General features: G+C 43.0%; 1 protein-coding gene across 3 annotated transcripts in view; it reads left to right on the top strand.

Moving 5' to 3' along the window:
• Positions 1–460: 460 nt before the first annotated feature.
• mapk8ip2 (mitogen-activated protein kinase 8 interacting protein 2) overlaps positions 461–24139 on the top strand; it is a 135398-nt gene continuing 111719 nt past the window's right edge. For 2 of the 3 annotated variants that reach the window (XM_021572567.2, XM_021572576.2), the window contains exon 1: positions 461–921. In XM_021572567.2, the coding sequence (XP_021428242.2) occupies positions 857–921 (65 nt within the window). In that variant the 5' untranslated portion in view covers positions 461–856. The remainder of the gene's footprint in view (positions 922–24139) is intronic. The other variant, XM_021572558.2, reaches the window with a different exon arrangement.

The raw sequence follows: 24139 nt of genomic DNA on the forward strand, positions 1-24139 counted from the left end.
GGCATGTATAGTGTCGATGAGACAAACATCCCAATCCCCATTGTCAATGGCGGTATTATTGAGCTAACATTTAGGTCTATTCCCTGCAATCCCAGCTTTGCCAAACTACAGTTTTCAGCAACAATTCATGGCAAAGCTTTCACAAACAAGTATTGTATGGCAGTTAAGACAATCCACATTTTTAGTGTTATTAAATAGCAATCCTGCCTGTCCTTTTATGTAATGGAATCATGGTGCTCTATGGAACCCTTAGCAGGAGGTTAAATATCTTATCACATGCATAGGCTACCACCCACCCTCTCCAGTCGAGAATGAAAGGTACCTCCAATCACCTGACAGGACCATTTAATATGCTTTGTTGCTATAATCTGTCTTTGACCTTGAATGGAAAAGCATGTTTTCTGCTGTCTATACCAACACCCCCTCCCCCTGCCTGCCCCTCCCTCTCTGCACCGCTGGCCCACCTCCGCTTCGTGTCACAGGCATCATCACAGCGGCAGACATTTGGCAAGGCAGTCAGCAGACTGCGGGTGTGTGGCTGTTCTGGCTGCATCGGGAAAATAGTTTTTTTTCGTGTGATTACCGCAGTGTTGTTCTTTTTCTCTGCCGTTTCCGGGCTGTAGAGTGGATAGCAGCTCAAGGCAAATGTGATGGTGATGCTGAGTACGCGTATCTGATTTGACTAGATCGAGGCCAGGGGGATCTGTAACAGCGTGGCGGTAAGATAGAGGGAGGGAGAGCGAAAGAAACTGGTCTGTCCGTGACTGTGTCCGTCTGTCGCGCGTTCCGTGGTTGTGAATGGACTGTGCTCCCTCTGTGATTCTCTGCAGTCACTTTGAGCCGTTTTTGGAGGAAGATGGCGGACAGGGCTGAGATGTTTTCCCTCTCCACCTTCCACTCCCTCACTCCTCCAGGCTGCAGGTAAGACAACAAACCCGCCGACGGAGCAATGAAGGGCGACCATGCAGAGCGGGTATCTTCTCGATAGCTCAATACTGAGTGATGGAGGGCGGAGAGGGGAATACAGGTGTACGTGAGAGGATGGTGGTATAACGTTAGTATTGTAATGACACATTAAGGGAGTGCGACTGGAACCTTCAACCTTCTGGCCCATAGCCCTGCGCGCCATCGACTGTGCCACAAAAGCATGCTCAAGTGACAGAGTCGATATTCACACTTATAAACACAGGGTCGCTACAGTATGTGTAACAGTTATCAGTTCTGTTGATATTATAGCATTGTGTTATCACCCAGAAACGGAAAGCATGAGCATCGGAAGCTGATGATGCTGCTCTACGTCTATATAGGTCTAGGACTTCGCGCATTGCGTATAGCTGATGCTGTGTTGGTTTCGGCTATGTCTTTGTCTCTCGCATGGTGTGAGTTCGTATTAAAAATACCCTTCAGCTACACACAACACAACTGCGTTTCAGAGCAAAGGAGAGAGAGGAGGAATGGTCATAAAGGACAAGCCATTGATTTGTGGCCGTCACGTCATTTGCCTTGCTGGCAGGCCGCATTCTCTCTCTGAATCAATTACCTCAGAGGTAGGGGGAGTGAGGCCCACGCCCTGTTGAGATAAGCATAGCTCGAAATGGGTGCTGAGCTGTTGCTGACACGTTTTGTTTAATATCAGTAGCCACAAAATGCATATCCCCCTATTGTTCATTGGATTGGGTAGGTTGACAATTCACGTCTGTGCTCATGGTTTGGTGTAAATATAAGCTTAACTGTGTGCAGTACACTATGTGGATTGTCTGGCTATCAGGCATCGCTAGATTTGACTCATTCTTAGAGATGATAGCTGGAGGCAGCCGCCGTCACTACTATCATGACCTGCTGTATCCTGTGCATGTGATAATAAAGCGTGACACTTTGAAACTGCTAGGCTGTTGCCAATGCCATATGTTTAAAAAACAGCTTATTGATCAAGTAAATACATTTTTTCTCTCTAATTGAACATAAATAACAAAATACAATAATGGCTATGGACGATAATGGGAAGATAAATGTTACAGATTATGATAATATTCCTTGTCTTTGAATGATCAGATTTAGTTATGGATATGACTCTAGTTATTATTTTAATGGATGCAGAATCATATGGTACTGTATTACCAAACGGGGGTACGCATGCCCCCAGGGGTACGTGCAGTGCTGTACACCAAATAAAAATGTGATTCACGTAAAAAAAAGAAAGTGTTTGTTAAAGTAAAAATAAAAAATCTTCCCATTTTCAAGCAGTCCATTTATATTTTCCAATGGGGCTATACATTTGGGTAAGGTTTTTTCTCACCTAAGTAGCCTCGCTTCACTACCAATTTTTTTTTTTTTAACCATCTAGTGTTCAGCAAAATAATAACACAATGTCAAATACAGGTAGCCTTGTCAAATAATTAAAATCCAACCACATTAACCGTTACTTTCTCGCAGGAATTCCACTAACAGTTCGTATATAGCCAAACATAGCTGTTGCTCATTCCGTTTGCTTGAAAATTGATAAATGGTTAAAAAAAGTTAGGCTCGCATCCATAGAGACACATACCTGCTCTACTGATAGAACTGCTACTATCAGCAGCACTACACCTGCACCTGTCGATGACACAAGTTGTTCTGCTTCCACAAGCACATCCAATGCTAGCATCAGTAATTCTACATTTGTTGTTAGCCCAGCTAGCATGGACATTGACAGTTGTGAATCTGATGCAGCCGAAGAGCTACTGCCCCCTTACCAGGGAAAGCACCGAACAACAGACGGGGACGTTGGACCATCGAAGAGGCACAAATATGATTAACTATATTGATTTAGGGTTCACTTATATTGGGAGTAGTGCCTTTCCTCAGCCACAGTGTGTTATATGTGCAAAAGTACTATCTCACATCTCGATGAAACCTTCACTCTTGCGCAGACATTTAGAAACCAAACATGCCAATTTGAAAAATAAGCCACAGGAGTTTTTTGAGCGAGAATTAAGACGACGTTCGAGTAGTAAGACAGGCATAAAAGCAACAGATACTATTAATAGGAAGGGGCTAGAAGAGTCTTATATGGTGAGCTACCGAGTGGCTAGGACAGGCAAGCCCCATACTATTGTGGAGGACTTCATTCTTCCTGCTGCCGCGGAAATAGCTGGGACAATGTTGGGGTAAAAGGCCCAAAAAACTACACAGACGATGCCTTCATCAAACAACACTGTTTCACGATGCATCAGTGACATGGCAGGAGATGTTTTGAAACAGTTACTGCTTCGCATACAGGCCAGTGAATTATATGCGTTACAGCTGGATAAGTCAACAGATATGGCGGGCCTGGCACAGCTCCTGGTATATGTCCGTTACGTTTATGGGGCTCAATTAAGGATGACATCCTCTTCTGCAAACCACTGGAAACCAGGACAACAGGAGAGGATATTTTTAAAGTACTGGACAGCTGTGTGACATCAAATGGACTTTGGTGGTCAAGATGTGTTGGTATCTGAACTGATGGCGCAAAAGCCATGACAGGGAAACATAGTGGAGTGATAAGTGCGTGCAAGCAGTTGTTCCCGACGCCACTTGGGTACACTGCAGCATCCATCAAGAAAATGCCTTACAGCCTGAAATACGTTTTGGACACTACAGTGAAAATGGTAACTTTGTTAAAGCAAGGCCCCTGAACTCTATATTTTCTGCATTATGCAATGATTTGGGCAGCGACCATGTAATGCTTTTACAACATACAGAAGTGTGCTGGTGATCAAGGGGCAAAGTATTGACACGTTTTTTTAAAATTGAGAGACAAGCTTAAAGTTTTCTTGACTGACAATAATGTTCATTTGTCTGACCACTTGCATGATGATGAGTTTCTCACGTTGTTTTTTCATGCCTGAATGATCTGAATCTAGGATTACAGGGACTCTGCAACTATATTCAATGTGCCGGGCAAAATTGAGGCTATAATTAAGAAGTTGGAGCTCTTCTCTGTCTGCATTAACAAGGACAACATACAGGTTAGGTGTATTGTATGATTTTTTTGTGTGCAAATGAACTCAAGCTTGCGGACAATGTCAAATGTGATATAGCGAAGCACCTGAGTGAGCTGGGTGCGCAATTACGCAGTTACTTTCCTGAAACGGAAGACACCAAACAACTGGATTCGTTATCCCTTTCATGCCCTGCCTCCAGTCCACTTACCGATATCTGAACAAGAGAGCCTCATCGAAATTGCAACAAGCGGTTCTGTGAAAATGTTATTTAATCAGAAGCCACTGCCAGATTTTGGAATAGGTGTCACACCCTGACCATAGAGGTGGGTTTTATGTCAGGGCGTGACTAGGGGTGTTCTAGTCTTTAATTTCTATGTTGGTGTGAGTACGGTTCCCAATTGGAGGCAGCTGATAATCGTTGCCTCTAATTGGGGATCATACTTAGTGTGGTCCTTTTCCCACCTGTGTTGTGGGATATTATTTTGTCTAGTGCCAATGTGCGCTATGAACTGCACGTTCGGTTATTCTTTGTATTCTTTGAAGTTTCACCTTAATAAATATGTGGAACTCTATGCACGCTGCGCCTTGGTCCACTCATTATAACAAATGTGACAATAGGGCTGCGCTCACAGTATCCTGCCTTGGCAAATCATGCTGTTAAGACACTGATGCCCTTTGTGAGAGTGAATTCTTGGCCCTCACTAGCATGAAAACTAAATACAGGCACAGACTGTGTGGAAAATGATTTAACACTCTCACCAATACAACCCAACATTGCAGAGTTATGTGCATCCTTTCAAGCACACCCTTCTCATTAACCTGTGGTGAGTTATTCACAATTTAAGGTTTTATACTGTTAGATTCTAATTCTCAGAGTAAAAAACTCTACGGACACTATGAAAGCTAAATCAAGTTTAATTATTCTCAGAGGATCAATACAGCTGCAAGACATTTTCACACAAGCACTGATATTTAACCCTTCCTCATAGGCTGAGTCTCCTCCTACACATCTGTACAAACATCGTTCTTTACTGCTAGGCAGGACACTAGTGATACAGGCCATAAACTTTTATTTCTCCCTTAAAGTGACCTGACCTGATTTCCCCCCCCCCCCCCCCCCCCCCATCACTAATCCATGGCTCTCTCCCCTTATCAATGCCTGCCTCGTGATCGCTTCCCTGCACTCAACACACGGCTGTCATGGTGCCTGGTACCAGACTGTGTCTCTTCTCCTCCCAGAGGATCCCTCCCATTGGATCCCTGATGGCTAACAATAACATATCCTGACATCATGTAAACTTTATACATTACCCTCTCTCTCTCAGTGACATAAATATGAATATTTCATATTCTCAGAACCCATCAGTAAGATGGCTAAGTAAAGAGCAAAATTATTGATTATTATTATTTGTGCCCTGGTCCTATAAGAGCTCTTTGTCACTTCCCATGAGCTGGGTTGTGACAAACTCACACTCATTCTTATGTTTAATAAATGTATTGTATAGTGTGTGTGTGGCAGGCTTACAATGTTTGCAAAAAACAACATTTGAGAGTGAGCTGACCCTGGTGCTAGAGGGGTATGCAGCTCGAGGTTGAATGTTTGAAGGGACTATAAACAGTTTGGGAACCACTGCTTTATAACATCCAGAAAGCCATACTGTAGCACGTATTATTGTAGATCATGTGTTCCAACCTGAACTGAACTGGGATTTTTCATTCTTACATAAGAAAAGAGCGAGAGTGAGAGTGGGGTGAGAGGGAGAGGTTCTATGTTCCCTCAGCCCTATGTTCCCTCAACCTTTATTCCCTCAGTACCCACTGAACTAATTTCAATAAAAACTGTCCAAGTAATTTGTATTGTAATCAAATTTAGCCTTGTTTGGGGATGGAGATAATTTTTCTAATACCTAGTGTGCGTTGCAAGTGTTTATTTTTGCATAACATTTTGGTAATTTAGCAGACACGTTTATCACACCATAATGCCATCACACTTCGGACACCAATGCAGTATATTTGGAGTGATAGGGGCCACGAAATTGTGAGATGCTATACAAATGGTATAGAAAGGTATTTTATATTTTGAAATAGTGTAACTTATTACAAAATACATTACATTGTATTTCAGGCCAGTGAAATACAAATGATAATATACTTAAAAGTAATTGAAATACTTATTTCAAAAACATGTACCTGAAATACTTCCCATCTCTGTTCCATCATGCAACAGTGGATCAACTCACCAATCATCATTTGTATAACGTGTGCATTTCATACCCACCCTCCGCCCCCTCGACCCCTGGTTTAGAAGATAGAACCGGGGGAAACAGGGCTTTAAGCATCAGCTGTCATAGCAGCTTACCGATCACTGTACCTGTACACAGCCAATCTGTAAATTGCACACCCAACTACCTCATCCCCATATTGTTATTTATTTTTTTTGCTCTTTTGCACCCCAGTATCTCTACTTGCACATCATAATCTGCACATCTATCACGCCAGTGTTAATGCTAAATTGTAATTATTTAGCCTCTATGGCCTATTTATTTTCTTACCTCCCTAATCTTCTACATTTGCACACACTGTACATAGATTTTTCTATTGTAATATGTGTAACTCTGTGTTGTTTTTGTTGCCCTGCTTTGTTTTATCTTGGCCAGGTCGCAGTTGTAAATGAGGACTTGATCTCAACTGTCCAACTGGCCTGCCTGGTTAAATAAAGGTGAAATTAAAATAAATAATAAACAGAATTGAGAAAAACAGAATTGAGGGAACATAATGCCTTGGAAAGTAGACATGGTCCTCCTTTGAAAGGTGTGCATTCTAGAATTTAGAATTTAGGAGCACACACAGGACTATTCTATGGTTCATTCTATGGCAGCTCCTCCTGAATGGAGTTCTGGAATCCTGAGTGGAGTTGCGCTCCTCTCAGAGAATTGATAGCTCAAGAATCCACTCTCAGAATTGCGAGCTACTGTAGCTAGAATTCAATCCCATTACCAGAGAGATTGATCCTAGCTCCTAGCCCTTCCTTCCTTACCCTCCCAGGCTCTACTGCTCATTGGGACTAATGCTAACCAACCACTGGCTTATGTAAATAACATTGGGAACGACCTTGAGGTTCAGACAAGATACAGACCAATCAGAGATACCGGGCAGGGCCCCACGTCATGAGAGGAGGGTGAAAATAAAACACCATAAAAACACAACCACAATTGACTGAGAAAGGGGAACGAGAAACAGTAGAGGCCTCAGTAAATAGGATGTGGCAGGTGTGTGTGGGAAAGAAAGAGATGCAAAGAGAGAGTGACAGAGAGAAAGAGAGCGAGATGGCAGTGCTGTTTCGGGACTAAATGATGGCCACAGGATTGTTTCTCCCCCATTCCTTTCAAAACAGGAGATAATACTTTCACTCCAGATGGTGGCAGCTTGGTTGCAATTATTTTGCTATTACTGCTCGGTGAGATCATTTAGAGTGTTTCTCTTCTTTCCTTTTCTTTCTTTGCATGGTTAAAATACAATTGTAGTGTTTTAGTGTTGCAGTTCATCCACTGGTCAATAACAACACTGTAGGGCTAACCAATAAGAACTGTTTGAGCTGAACCAAAATCAGAAACAAACAGTGTTATTGACTGTGGATGACCATACTTCAGAAGAGGCTGTGTGTGTGCGTGCCCTGACTGAGTACTGTTGATTAATATACTACAGGAGAGGCCTGTTCTCCAATATATGAGGATATGGTTAAGCACACGCAATGTGCTAACTAAATCACTATGATAAAGCGAGGGATCTTATGACACAGCAGTCTTGATTTTGTGTGTGTGTGCGCATGCGTGTTTACGTGAATGTATGTGAGAGAGTGTATTTGTGTGCTAGTGTTTTTGCTGTGAGTATATGCCATATATTTTAGATCTGATGTTCACATGTTTGCATTTGTATACGTGTGTATTGCATGTGTGTGTGAGCTATCTGTTTTTCCAGTAATCCTGATCGGAAGGTCCTGGAATCATTAGGGAATAAGCAGGATATTTGGGAATCCTCCCACCAGGATTTCTGGAAACCTGGGGAATTTGGGGAATGTTATCAGAATTTTTCAACCCTAGCCAGTGGTGTATTTGTGCAGTAGCCTACGGTCAGTAATCTATCTTACATAACCTCCAAATTGTTTTCCAGAGGCACCATTAGCCCTATGGGAGCTTTACTTCACACATACATGTGAGAAATATATCCCATTATATCTTGTCTATTGTTCCCTTCATAGACTGATGATGCATCAAAATAGTGACAGCACAGCGTGTGTGGAGTTAACTTGATTTACTGACATTTCCATTTGGAATATTGGCTGCTTTTAGCCTGATTTTGTATAGAGAGAACATACCCTATGCAGTGCTTAATTTGTAAATCGGGAGGTCCCGGAACACATGGTGAGTGCACATGGTGAGGCAAAAACAAACACATGGTGAGGGGGGGGGGGGGGGTGGTTATCCGGGGCGGCTCTTAGGTACCGGGACACATTGAGAAACATTGTGTCAAACACAACGTAGCAGCCAAGTAGCCTACTATCTATGGTGGTGAAACTCTCCAAGGTGCTGATTCATTCAAAGTATTTTAGACTTATGCACATACTTGAGTATAGCTGCAGGGCTTATGCAAGTCCGAATTTCTTGTAGTCTAATTTTCGAGACATCAAGGTACAACAAAATGTTTAGATGACACTGCAGAACACCCACCATATCCACACATACAGCTGTGGGGCTCACAAGACCCCAATTTCATATCGTTGTCATGACATCAATGATGCAGTAGAATAAATATCACAATATCGGAATATAACTTCAAATAAAATAAATCATTGTAGGTTACAGCAGAACAAGCAAATATGAGAATATATAGGCCCCCTGCATATGTGATAATATGAAGCACATATTGAAATTACAACTTGTTCTGTGACGTGAAGGTAAAGGGAAAAAAATCCTACCTTAGTTTTCAAAACCTCCCACAATTACTCTCCCCATGTCAAGTCCATTTAACTCCTGAGAGTCAACTTCTTGCTCAAAGCCATGAGATGAGCATGAGGCTGTGATGCCTCCTAAAGGCTGTTCTGAAGACTCTGGCTGTATTGTCAATTAATTTTTTCATTTAGCCTGTTAACCTGGGTGTCCTCTATAGGCATGTCTGCAACGCTTGCTGCCACGAGATGCTCCTTGGTACAGGCATGTTCAAAACCTTTTTTCTGAGGGCTATTTGTTGTTGTTTTACATCTGATGCATAGGATGTTGATTTACTGTACATTCCACCTACTCTTTTGCTAGTTTTTAATCCCTCCAGTCGTTTCTAGACCAAATCTCCCTACCTTTTTGCATGTTGTGCAGCCCAACTTTGAATTCTGCGTTACAAGCCAGGGGTTATACATTTCCTTGGTCTGGAACTGCAAATTGCACCTGCTCCGAGCACTTCATCCAACCTTTATTTAACTAGGCAAGTCAGTTAAGAACAAATTATTATTTTACAATTACGGCCTACACCGGGCAAACCCTCCCCTAACCTGGACGACGCTGGGCCAATTGTGCGCCGCCCTATGGGACTCCCGGTCACGGCCGGTTGTGATGCAGCCCAGGATCGAACCAGGGTCTGTAGTGACGCCTCTAGCGATGAGATGCAGTGCCTTAGATCACTGCGCTACTCGGGAGCTCGTGGTGATTCTGAACTGGCGGGATTAGCATTGCCATCAGGAACAGTTTGCCCCTCACTCCTCTCCTCCGGCACTGACAGTTCTCTGACTCGTTAGATTCAACATCTTTCTCTGTATTTTTGGAGTCAAGCTCGATTGCCTTTTCTCATTACATTTTTTATTTGGATTTTCCATGATTCAAATTCAGTAGGGAGACGACTAGGCTACATAACGTGATTACGTAGGACCTCTTCACTAGCTGACCACCACCTGTGTCAAGATCAGTTACTTACCCCACTGGCCCTCCCCATAACCTCTATGTACAAATAAGAGAGCAGGTCTGGAATCAGAGTGGCAGGATAGGATGATTACAGAGAAGGATCACAAGGCTTTTACATGATGGTCTTTCTGGGGATCGGGAGAAATAACGAGGCAACTTGATTTAATATTGATCGCCTTTATTAGAATGTCTACAGTGCGAACAGTGAAATAATGAATAAATCATGCCGCGAGAGGTACCGGATCTGGGCCAATAGGTGCCGGAACAAACAAAGTCAAATCCGAGAGGTGCCGTATCCTGTTCCGACAGGATCCGGCTCAAATTAAGCACTGACCCTGGGATATAAACCATAACCACCAGAGGAAATGTTTCCACAAATGTGAGTACTGAATAGTGTACCTAAATACATATGAACACCTTCAAATGTTGCAGTCTCTCTCTCCCTCCCTCTCTCGCTCTCTATCTATCTAATTTGTATATCTCTGTCTGGATGTGTGTACAGTATCATCTTTATATGCCGAGACTCTGGTTCTCTCCTTTTGTAGTTTCTATTCTCTATGATTGCAGTGTGATTGAGGATTGCTAACCCCTTGCCTCTTTGGGCGGCTATTTCAATATGATCTCTTTTTTACATTCTGCCCCTTTGAAGCCAGCTGGATACTGGGATGGGGGAAGCAGAGGGAGGGTAGGTGGGGAGGTATTCTCCAGAGCATTATACTGCCACAGAGTATAAGAGGCTTAAATAAAAACACACATTTTAGACTAAGAGTTGTCTCTCTCTCTCTGCCCCCTCCCCATCTCTTAATTTTTCTTTCTTTCTTTCTCTCTCATTCTCACCCTATATTGCATTAAAGAATGACCATATCAATGATGGTAACTGAAATAACATGTTTTTTTTGTGTGTTCTTTTTCCTTTACTTTCCCATTTCCAAATGGGTCATTTTTGGGTAATCCTTCATGATTCAGTTGCATCAGTAAGATCGTAATCCTTTTTTTTTTATGGTTTATTTCTATTCGCTTTTGCGCAAGCCTCAGAATTATATCAGAATGGGTTCTTATTGAAAAGTCCTCCTACAAATGAATTCATTTTAATATGAAATCCAATGTTATTATCAGACTCAGCCATGGATATCGACATGCCATAAGCACAAAGATGGTCCCCACTCACATTAATAAAATCATGTGTTTTCATTTGGCTATGCTTCCTGAGGTAGTAGATGTCCTCCAGACCAGAAAGTGTGTTTGTGCAGGTGCATGCACATGTCTCTCTGTGTGCCTGATTGAGAGAGACTGAGATAAAGCACACATGGGTAGATTGCTTGGTACCTCAGTCACATACCCCTCCTTGACCTTTTTTCAAAAGACCAAAACATACTCTTTAGATTCCACCAGACAGCAACCCTAACAGTTGAACATTTGCATTGAGTTGAACAGTGAACACAGAGTGGAGACAGCTACAGATGAGAACATGGAGGCGAAGGAACTGCTCTGGGCCTGGTTTCCCAAAAGCATCTTAAGGCGAAGTTCAAAATTAGAACCTTCGTAGGAGCATTGTTAAATCTCGGCGCTGTTTCCCAAAACCATCGTTATTAACGTTGCACTTGAAACATAGAATCACATGTTTTATCTGTCTCTATGTGACTGCCGATAACTTCGGAACAAAGTTGACCACAAATACTGCCAATGTCTTTGCAATTCATACAAACAAGTGACGTATAAAAATATGCTTCAAATGAAAACCGAGATGACTACATTAAAATATGAACAGTAGGTTATAGGCCTATTTCAATCATATTGAATTACATTTCATGTTCAATTGAGTTCTATTTTGCTATTTAGGCTACAGTCTGTAATTTGTCTCAACAAATTTCATGTGTAGCTAAAAATGTGTGCGATGATGTTCCAAATTTGTGATTTCTATTGGGTAAGCATTATAATAAGCTACCTCAATTAGAGGTCGACCGATTAATCGGAATGGCCGATTAATTAGGGCCGATTTCAAGTTTTCATAACAATCGGAATTCGGTATTTATGGAGCTCCGATTTATTAAAAAAAAATATATATATTATTATACATTTTTTAAATACCTTTTATTTAGCTAGGCAAGTCAGTTAAGAACACATTCTTATTTTCAATGACTGCCTAGGAACTGTGGGTTAATTGCCTTGTTCAGGGGCAGAACGACAGATTTTCACCTTGTCAGCTCAGCTCAATGCAGTAGAAGCCAAGGTAAATTGCTAGCTAGCAAACTTATCCTATAAAAAACAAGCAATCATAATCACTAGTTATGACTACTGATCCAGTTTAGCAGGCAATATTAACCAGGTGAAATTGTGTAATTTCTCTTGCGTTCATTGCACGCAGAGGGTATATGCAACAGTTTGGGCTGCCTGGCTCATTGCAAGCTAATTTGCCAGAATTTTACATAATTCTGACATACATTGAAGGTTGTGCAATGTAACAAGAATATTTAGACTTAGGGATGCCACCCGTTAGAATAAATACCGAACGGTTCCGTATTCCACTGAAATAATAAACGTTTTGTTTTCGAAATGATAGTTTCCGGATTTGATCATATTAATGACCAAAGGCTCGTATTTCTGTGTGTTATTATGTTATAATTAAGTCTGATTTGGTAGAGCAGTCTGACTGAGCAGCAGCAGGCCCGTAATCATTCATTCAAACAGCACTTTTGTGCGTTTTGCCAGCAGCTCTTCGCAAGCACAGCGCTGTTTATGACTTCAAGCCTATCAGCCTAATGGCTGGTGTAACCAATGTGAAATGGCTAGCTAGTTAGCTGGGTGTGCGCTAATACTGTTTCAAACGTCACTCGCTTTTAGATTTGGGGTAGTTATTCCCCTTGCGCTGCAAGGGCCGCAGCTTTTGTTGGAGCGATGGGTAACGATGCTTCGAGTGTGGCTGTTGTCGATGTGTTTGTTCCTGGTTCGAGCCCAGGTAGGGGCGAGGAGGGGGACGGAAGCTATACTGTTACACTGGCAATACTATAGTGCCTATAAGAATATCCAATAGTCAAAGGTATATGAAACACAAATGGTATGGAGAGAAATAGTCCAATAAATACTATATTAACTACAACCTAAAACCTCACCTTGGAATATTGAAGTCTCATGTTAAAAGGAACCACCAACTTTCATATGTTCTGAGCAAGGAACTTAAACGTTAGCTTTTTTACATGGCACATATTTTACATGGCACACATTTTTACATGGCACATATTACTTCTCCAACACTTTGTTTTTGCATTATTTAAACCAAATTGAACATGTTTCATTATTTATTTGAGGCTAAATTGTTTTATTGATGTTTTATATTAAGTTAAAATAAGTGTTAATTCAGTATTGTTGTAATTGTCATTATTACAAGTAAAATAAATGTTATAAATCGGCCGATTAATCGGTATCGGCTTTTTTGGTCCTCCAATAATCGGTATTGGTATCGGCGTTGAAAAATCATAATCGGTCAACCTCTAGCCCCAATATTTTTGGCCGTAGGTAGTAATATCTCTAGGATCTGATCCGTCGTCAGTATTGAGAAATAATTAAAACATTAAGGTCAGATTTTAATGGAGAAAGCACTCCCTTTCTTTCAGTATTGACACTATTCCACAACGACGCACTTAGCAACTGTTCTCCCTAAGTGGTGTTTTGGGAAACGCATGTTATATCTTCAGCCGTTGTAGGAAAGATGCATTGTTAAAACCCTCGTAAGCCTAAGTTCCATCGCTATCGGGAAACCGGGCCCTGTTCTGTTTTGCTCTGCTCTGATATGATCACACATGGCAGAAGGAGAATGGAAGAACAAGTCTGTGGTTCAAGAACTGGTCATCAGTCTGAGTGAAAGAGAGAAAGTGAGAGGGAGGAAGAAAGAGGAGAGACTGAGAGGAAGGGAGAGAAGGAGAGTATCGATACTGATATCATAGTACAGCACTTGCTATAGACCAGCAACAGGGCAGAGACAGAGACAGGGACCTGTCTACATTAACCACACTACAAGCCAAATCACATCTGATACAATACACAGACACAACAGAGGAGATGTAGGATAGAATGGCAGTGTGGTTTACAATGGAAGACACATTCATGGATCCCCCTTCCTCCTCAGTGTCAGATCCAGGTTGTAAAAGACTGGGTTGTGACATGGTTTTGGTCTCTTGTCTGCCCTAATAAGGCCACCACTTCCTCTCTAACCTTGTGATTTATGCAGGATAATGTGCAGTGGAAGGTACCAGTCACTGCTACACTGGCTAAGGAGAGGAGGGGGACACATTATGGCATCATACACATTGCAACTCTGTTTAAGCTGCGAGGGGGCATGCTGCATTATGTAGTGATACATTTTGTCCAGTCAATGCCACGGGGCTCTTCTCGGTATTCTAAACAGACTTCCTCCCCTCATTTCCTTGTGACAGGGTCAGGGTGAGTTTGAGGTTGAGAACTAGAAAGTGAACGAGAAAGACAGAGGTAAAGCAATTGAGCGAGAGAAGGTTATTGGTCTTGTGCTTGCATATTACCCCCAGTAAGTATGCAGCTTTTGGTGTGACACACATTCCTCAGTGCTTGCAGGTGGCGGGAAATGGAGACACATTTTAACTGTGACACACATTGCAGGGCTGCAGGAGAGCCACATCACTTAGCACAGGCAGACAGGCAGACAGACATGATTTGTGTTTCTATGTGTTGGCCGGGTATGGTTCTCAATCAGGGACAGCTGTCTATCGTTGTCTCTGATTGGGAATCATCAGTGTGGGTAGTTAACTTTGTTTGTGGCACTAAAGCCCTGTAAGCGTCACGGTTGTTCATTTTGTTTCTTGTTTTGTTGGCGACATTTTAAATAAAAAGGAAAATGTACGCTCACAACGCTGCACATTGGTCCACTTCTTACGACGGCCATGACAGTGGCCAGTGTGTGCTTGTTTGCTAACTTTTTGTGTACAGATTTGACAGTGCTACTGATAGTAGTGATGGCGCTTGGTTTGCACGTGCAAATTCAGCACACACACACAACATAGAATTGTGATAGTTGACATGTCAAATTAAAAACTTATTTAACACGTCAAATAGTGTATGACGTGTATCTTTCTTGACACGCAAAGACCCAAACAGCGTTCAATGGGCCTCACCCTAATAATTTGGTCTATTTTCAACTTTTAATTTTGCTTACTGTTCTAACTTGGTGGTGCACATGTAGCCTATAACCTGTTTTAGAGAAATGTAATCATTGAATATTGTAATAATTTTCATTGTCTTTTTATATGCCCCCTTTATTTAATTTACGGTTCTGACTTGTTGAACTTGTTGAGAAGAATGTCTTAATCGAAATTACGGATTGCCTCTTATCGCTTGTCATAGTATTATGCCATAGTTTGAACATCTCCTTTTTGTTTTATAAAAAAAAAAAAATATATTATTAGTATTTTTTTACCCCTTTTTCCTCCCCAATTTCGTGGTATCCAATTGTTGTAGTAGCTACTATCTTGTCTCATCGTTACAACTCCCGTACGGGCTCGGGAGAGACGGTTGAAAGTCATGCGTCCTCCGATACACAACCCAGCCAGCCGTACTGCTTCTTAACACAGCGCGCATCCAACCCGGAAGCCAGCCGCACCAATGTGTCGGAGGCTACACCGTGCACCTGGCAACCTTGGTTAGCGCGCACTGCGCCCGGCCCGCCACAGGAGTCGCTGGTGTGCGATGAGACAAGGACATCCCTACTGACCAAGCCCTCCCTAACCCGGACGCTAGGCCAATTGTGCGTCGCCCCACGGACCTCCCGGTCGCGGCCGGTTACGACAGAGCCTGGGCGGGAACCCAGGGACTCTGATGGCACAGCTGGCGCTGCAGTACAGCGCCCTGAACCACTGCACCACCCGGGAGGCCATAGTTTGAACATCACAATTGTCAGTAGAAACCACATTTGTTTAAGCAAGTCAGCCATATCAGCTATGTTTTTTTAAATGCAGTAAATGAGGCTGAATGAACTGTTTCGCTGCCAGGCAAGGCTCTGCTGATAGCCAGGTGTAGCAGTGGTAAGGTGTTGACAGTTTTATGTAGGCCCAAACAGTTTGTGGGCACCGTTTGTCACCGTTATAGTAAAATGAATGTATTGTTTAGTGTTGTGTTGTGTAGTGGCTTTACTGGCCTGCATCCCACATTTCTTGGGGTTTGCCCCACCAAGATTTACATGCTAAAATCGCTACTGATATTAGCGTAGGGGTTGTGAGCTATGTGTAAACATTGCTGCTATTTGAGCTAATTCTACTGATGATTATTGTATGGTTTTCTTCCTCAGTTTTCTGTCTGGATGTGCTGTGTCGGGCAGTCACATGTCTAATAGCATTCATTGATTAACTGATCAAGTGCCAAGGACAAACGGAGCCCTCAAGGACGTGGGTGTATTATTTTGGGTGAAACGTTGCAGATAGAAATGTAATGTATGAGGTGAATACCTATTTCTATTCTGTAATATTAAATTCATTCATTCACATTCTTCTTCTCTTTACCGTGCTGTGATTGGCTCAGTTCTGTGCACCACTGGACCCGCCCACCGTAGTCAGGGCCACTCCCTGGAGTTACTGCAGCTGGAGGTGACATCACCTCGTTTAACCTGTATGTGAGTCACTCCCCCACACCCACACACACATGCGCACAACACACACACTTCCCCATCTGCCCCTCTCTCATACCACAGCTGATGATGGGTCTCGTCCCCCCATAAATCTGAAACATTAGTTTAGCCGCATCCTCCTTTTCCCATCTGGCTCTCCCTCCTTACTCATCTCTCTTCCCCTCCCTTTCTCCATTTCCAATCAGCCAATCATGTGTCTTCATTCCCCCTGGTGTGTTGACAGCTGCCATGGCGACACGTATGGAGAGCCAGCTGTAGTGATTTTCCATCATGACGCTCAGACACAGACACAAAGACACACACGCACATCCTGCTTCTGTTGATCTGGTATAATTGGTATTGCTCTGTTGGAGAAAAACAGGTCTCCTGGAGATTCATTGGAGGAGTAGGAGGAGAAGGAGAGAGAAGAGGGGGGAGGAGGGTAGAGGAGGAGGAGGAAAGAGGGGAGAGGGTGGAGGAACTGATGTGTGACCTCATCTCCTCCCTCCTCCTCTGAGGTATTAACATTTTTTGAATCATCAATCATGTATTTCAATAGTCCAATGTTGCTTCCTCTCCTCATCCCTTTACCTGTTCTAATGTACGATCATCCACCAAAGGTTTTTCTTTCCATAACCTTCCCAGGTTTCTCTATATTTCTAGACTTGGACTTGTTGTGTAAAGGGCAATTCCATGCCAGGATGGCCCAAAGATATTTATGATGTTTTGGATCTTCCTAAAATGAAGGTCCTTTGGGGGAAGGATTTATGCATAACTTTAAAATCTGTATCCAAAATAATGATTGAAAAATTGCAAATTAGAGATGGAATCCGCATTAGGGTAAACAGCACCTTTGTTATTGTTTTTATTTTGTGGATGAAACGGAGGTAAGCTGCATCGAGCAGTGTGGTAAAAATCAATTGCAGTTTTATTTATTTATTTATTTCACCTTTATTTAACCAGGTAGGCTAGTTGAGAACAAGTTCTCATTTACAACTGCGACCTGGCCAAGACAAAGCAAAGCAGTTCGACACAAACAACAACACAGAGTTACACATGCAATCAACAAACATACAGTCAATAATATAATAGAAAAAGTATATGCAAATGAGGTAGGATAAGGGAGTTAAGGCAATAAATAGGCCATAGTGGCAAAATTATTACAATATAGCAATTAAACACTGGAGTGATAGATGTGCAGAAGATGAGTTTACAAGTAGAGATACTGGGGAGTAAAATAAAAACATAAAATTAACAGTATGGGGATGAGGTAGTTGAATGGGCTATTTACAGATGGACTATGTTCAGGTGCAGTAATCTGTGAGCTGCTCTGACAGCTGGTGCTTAAAGCTAGTGAGGGAGATATGGGTCTCCATCTTCAGTAATTTTTGCAGTTCGTTCCAGTCATTGGCAGCAGAGAACTGGAAGGAAAGGCGGCCGTCGAGGAATTGGCTTTGGGGGTGACCAGTGAAATATACCTGCTGGAGTGCGTGCTACGGGTGGGTGCTGCTATGACAACCAGTGAGCTGAGATAAGGAGCGGCTTTACCTAGCAAAGACTTATAGATTACCTGGAGCCAGTGGGTTTTGCGACAAGTATGAAGTGAGGGCCAGCCAACGAGAGCATACTGGTTGCAGTGGTGGGTAGAATATGAGGCTTTGGTGACAGAACGGATGGCACTGTGATAGACTGCATACAATTTGCTGAGTAGAGTGTTGGAGGCTATTTTGTAAATGACATCGCCAAAGTCAAGGATCAGTAGGATTGTCAGTTTTACTTGGGTATGTTTGGCAGCAGGAGTGAAGGATGCTTTGTTGCGAAATAGGAAGCCAATTCAAGATTTAATTTTGGATTGGAGATGCTTAATGTAAGTCTTGAAAGAGAGTTTATAGTCTAACCAGACTAGCAATCGGTTGAAGAGCATGCATTTAGTTTTACTTGCATTTAAGAGCAGTTGGAGGCCACGGAAGGGGAGTTGAACGGCATTGAAGCTCGTCTGGAGGTTCGTTAACACAGTGTCCAAAGAAGGGCCAGAAGTATACAGAATGGTGTTGTCTGCGTAGAGGTGGATCAGAGAATCACCAGCAGCAAGAGAGACATCATTGATGTATATAGAGAAAAGAGTCAGCCCGAGAATTGAACCCTGTGGCATCCCCATGGAGACTGCCAGAGGTCTGGACAACAGGCCCTCCGATTTGACTTACTGAACTCTGTCTGAGAAGTAGTTGGTGAACCAGGCGAGGCAGTCATTTGAGAAACCAAGGCTGTTGAGTCTGCCAATAAGAATGGTGATTGAGTCGAAAGCCTTAGCCAGGTTGATGAATACAGTTGTACAGTACTGTCTCTTATCGATTGCGGTTATGATATTGTTTAGGACCTTGAGTATGGCTGAGGTGCACCCATGACCAGCTCTGAAACCAGATTGCATAGTGGAGAAGGTACGGTTGGATTCGAAATGGTCGGTGATCTATTTGTTAACTTGGCTTTCGAAGACCTTAGAAAGGCCGGGTAGGATAGATGTACATGTGTAGCAGTTTGGATCTAGAGTGTCTCCCCCTTTCAAGAGGGGATGACCGCGGCAGCTTTCCAATCTTTGGGGATCTAAGACAATATGAAAGAGATTGAACAGGCTGGTAATAGGGGTTGCAACAATTTCGGTGGATCATTTTAGAAAGAGAGGGTCCAGATTGTCTAGCCCGGCTGATTTGTAGGGGTCCAGATTTTGCAGCTCTTTCAGAACATTAGCTATATGGATTTTGGTGAAGGAGAAATGGGGAGGCTTGGGCAAGTTGCTGTGGGTGTGCAGGGCTGTTGACCGGGGTATTGGTAGCCAGGTGGAAAGCATGGCCAGCCGTAGAAAAATGCTAATTGAAATTCTCAATTATCGCAGATTTATTGGTGGTGACAGTGTTTCCTAGCCTCAGTGCAGTGGGCATTTGGGAGGAGGTACTCTTATTCTCTATGGACATTAGTGTCCCAAAACATTGTGCTACAGTTTTGTGCTACAGGATGCAAATTTCTGTTTGAAAAAGCTAGCCTTAGCTTTCCTAACTGCCTGGTTCCTAACTTCCCTGAAAAGTTGCATATCGCTGGGGCTATTCGATGCTAATGCAGAACGCAACAGGATGTTTTTGTGCTGGTCATGGGCAGTCAGGTCTGGAGTGAACCAAGGGCTATATCTGTTCCTTTTTTTGAATGGGGCATGCTTATTTAAGATGGTGAGGAAATCACTTTAAAAAAATAACCAGGCATCCTCTGCTGACGGGATGAAGTCAATATTCTTCCAGGATACCCTGGCCAGGTCTATTAGAAAGGCCTGCTCACTGAAGTGTTTTAGGGAGTGTTTGACAGTGATGGGGTGTGGTTGTTTGACCGCAGACCCATTAGGATGCCCGTGTTTATGGATTTGGTGTTGTACCTGGTAGGTTCATTGATAATTTGTGTGAGATTGAGGGCATCAAGCTTAGATTGTAGGATGGCCGGGGTGTTAAGCATGTCCCAGTTTAGGTCACCTAACAGCACGAGCTCTGAAGATAGATGGGGGACAATCAATTCACATATAGTGTCCAGGGCACAGCTGGGGGCAGAAGGTGGTCTATCGCAAGCAGAAACGGTGAGAGACTTGTTTCTGGAAAGGTGGATTTTTAGAAGTAGAAGCTCAAATTGTTTGGGTACAGACCTGGATAGTAAGACAGACCTCTGCAGGCTATCTCTGCAGTAGATTGCAACTCCGCCCCCTTTGGCAGTTCTATCTTGTCGGAAAATGTTATAGTTAGGGATGGAAATTTCAGAGTTTTTGGTGGTGTTCCTAAGCCAGGATTCAGACACGGCTAGGACACCCGGATTGGCAGAGTGTGCTAAGGCAGTGAATAAAACACATTTAGGGAGGAGGCTTTTAATATTAACATGCATGAAACCAAGTCTTTTACAGTTACTGAAGTCAACAAATGAGAGCGCCTGGGGAATGGGAGTGGAGCTAGGCACTGCAGGGCCTGGATTAACCTCTATATCGCCAGAGAAACAGAGGAGGAGTAGGATAAGGGTACGGCTAAAGGCTATAAGAACTGGTAGTCTACTACATTCGGAACAGAGAGTAAAAGGAGCAGGTTTCTGGGCATGATTGCATAGATTCAAGGCATAATGTACAGATAAAGGTATGGTAGGATGGGAATACAGTGCAGGTAAGCATATGCATTGAGTGACGTTGAGAGAGATATTGTCTCTAGAAACATAATTTAAACCAGGTGAGGTCACCGCATGTGTGGGAGGTGGAACTAAAGCGTTAACTAAGGCATAATGAGCAGGGCTAGAGGCTCTACAGTGAAATAAGGCAATAATTACTAACCAAAAAGCACTGGACAAGGCATATTTACATTAGGGAGAGGCATGCGTAGCCGAGTGATCATAGGGGTCCAGTGAGTGGCTCAGCGGACCGGCGACACGGCGATTCAGGCAGCTAGCGTGCCGGGGCTAGCAAGCTAGCAGAAGGACCTTAGAAGGACGTCGCAAAGGAAGAAGTCTGTTGTAGCCCCCTCGTGCTGTTACATCGGCAGACCAGTTGTCGTGGATCAGCAGGGCGCCGTGTGGTAAAAGGGTCCAGGTCAATCGGCAAAATAGGTTTAATGGCCAAAGAATTTGTCCAATGGGCCTCATAAGCTAACAGTCCGATATGCTTTACACAGCTAGCGGGCCGTGGCTAGCAGGCTAGTAGATGGGCATTCAGGGGACGTTGTGATGGAGGAGCCAGATTGAAAAAATCCTTGGGTGAATTACGTTGGTGGTACAGTCGTGATAGGTCGGCAGGGGTCCAGGCCAATTGCTAAAATAGGTTTTGTAGTCCAAGGAGTGGATGATGGACCTCTTCAGCTAGCTGGGAGATGGGCCTAGCTAAGGCTAGCTCCAGGCTAATTGGTTCTTGCTTTGGGACAGAGACGTTAGCCAGGAGTGGCCACTTGGATAGCAGCTAGCTAGGTGCGATGATCCAGGTGAAAATGTTCAGAGCTTGCGGATGTAATCCGGAGATATGGAGAAAAATAAGTCAGATTTGCTCTGGTTTGAGTCGCGCTGTGCAGAATGGCGAGAGTTGTCCAGGCTAAAGGTAGCTGATGACCTCTAGCAGTGGCTAGCTGACTACTAGCTAGTAGCTAGTTAGCTGGCTAGCTTCTGTTGGGGTTCCGGTTCAAAAGTAAAGAAAGTAGCAGATCCATACCATATTGGGTGAGGTGAATTGCAGGAGAGTATGTTGAAGTTGAGGTTAAAAAAAAAAAAAAAAACAGTATATGTTAAGGAAAAAGATATCAAAATATATATACACGGGACATGACAAGATGAGGACAAAAGACGTCTGACTGCTACGCCATCTTGGATAAAGTACATATTGGTGTTCTATCGCACGTGCAGTGATGTTTGAGGGGAAATACTGTTTGTTTGCAGTCACTTCTTTGGTGTTGTAACATCCCGAACGGACATGGCAGTTTCACTATGAAGGATTCCAGCTTTAAAGCTGTGAAATGTGTGATATTTTGGCCTTACCCAGTCTTTCTTTTAGAAACTACAGCGATGAGTCTGTGGATGCTACAATGCCAATATTAGTGTCACCTGAAACCTTACTGTGTGTTGCTGTAATATGAGTAGACAATAAACTTTATTTACATTATTTTATGGACATTTAAAAAATATAAATGTCTCCAAAGAACGCTTTTTGGATTTTGTAAATTTTTTAGACATATTGTTTTAAACAATATACTTTACAGGTACATCATCATTTCTAGAGTGGGCTCTCTGCTACTTTTATTGACTGCAGGCTGTGATCTATATTATTAAGGATGATTGGGTATGTGAAATTCATGTTAGGAATCAAATCACATTTTATTTTTACACATGGTTAACAGATGTTAATGCGAGTGTAGCGATGCTTGTGCTTCTAGTTCCGACAGTGCAGTAATATCTAACAAGTAATCTAACAATTCCCCAACAACTATCTAATACACACAAATCTAGAGGGGTGAATGAGAATATGTACATGTAAGTATATGGATGAGAAATGGCAGAGCGGTATAGGCACGGTGAAATTGATGATATAAAATACAGTATATACATATGATATGAGTAATGTAAGATATGTAAACATTATTAAAGGGGCATTATTTAGAGTGCATTGTATAAAGTGACTTGTGATCCATTTATTAAAGTGCCCAGTGATTGGGTCTCAATGTAGGCAGCAGCCTCTCTGAGTTAGTGATTGCATCTACTTCCGGCACCGACAGAGATGGCCGCCTCTCTTTGCATTCCTCGGAAACTATGCAGCATTTAGTTTTTTTGTGTGTTATTTCTTACATTTCTTACACACCCCATGAAATCTTAGGTTTTATTACATACAGTCAGGAGGAACTATTGGATATAAGAGCAACGTCAACTCACCAACATTACGACCAGGAATACGACTTTCCTGAAGCGGGTCCTCTGTTTGGTCCACCACCCAGGACAATGAATCGGATCCCAGCCGGCGACCCAAAACAACGGCGCCGCAGAAGGGGCAGACGGAGCGGTCTTCTGGTCAGGCTCCGTAGACGGGCACATCGCGCACCTCTCCCGAGCATACTACTCGCCAATGTCCAGTCTCTTGCCCACAAGGTAGATGAAATCCGAGCGAGGTTAGCATTCTAGAAGGACATCAGAGATTGTAACGTTCTTTGTTTCACAGAAACATGGCTCACTTGGGATACGTCATCAGCGTCGGTACAGCCACCTGGCTTCTTCATGCATCGCGGCAACAGAATTTCTGACCTAGAATTTCTTACAATCAAATACCGACCGCATTATCTACCAAGGGAATTCTCTTCGATCATAGTCACAGTCGTGTATGTCCCCCCCAAGCAGACACATCGACGGCCCTGAAAGAACTTAATTTAACTCCATGTAAACTGGAAACCACATATCCTGAGTCTGCATTTATTGTAGCTGGGGATTTTAACAAGAATAATCTGAAATCAAGGCTCCCTAAATTTTATCGGCATATCGGATGTGCGACCCGGGCTGGCAAACCCCTGGATCATTGTTATTCTAACTTCCGCAACGCATATAAAGCACTCCCCCGCCCTCCTTTCAGAAAATCTGACCACGACTCCATTTTGTTGCTCCCAGCCTATAGACAGAAACTAAAACAGGAAGCGCCCGTGCGCTGGTCAGACCAATCGGATTCCACGCTTCAAGATTGCTTCGATCACGTGGACTGGGATATGTTCTGCATAACATCGAACAATAACATTGATGAATACGCTGATTCGGTGAGAGTTTATTAGCAAGTGCATCGGTGATGTTGTACCCACAGCGTCTATTAAAACATTCCCCAACCAGAAACCGCGGATTGATGGAAGAATTCACGCAAAACTGATAGCACGAACCACTGCTTTTAATCAGGGCAAGGTGACCGGAAACATGACCGAATACAAACAGCTAAGCGTCAATATAGAGACAAAGTAGAAACGCAATTCAACGGCTCAGACATGAGAGGTATGTGGCAGGGTCAACAGTCAATCACGGACTACAAAAGGAAAAAGCCCCGTCGCAGACCACAAACTAAACATCTTCTTTGAGGACAA

This window comes from Oncorhynchus mykiss, chromosome 2 (assembly GCF_013265735.2).
Source record: "Oncorhynchus mykiss isolate Arlee chromosome 2, USDA_OmykA_1.1, whole genome shotgun sequence".
NCBI lineage: Eukaryota > Metazoa > Chordata > Actinopteri > Salmoniformes > Salmonidae > Oncorhynchus > Oncorhynchus mykiss.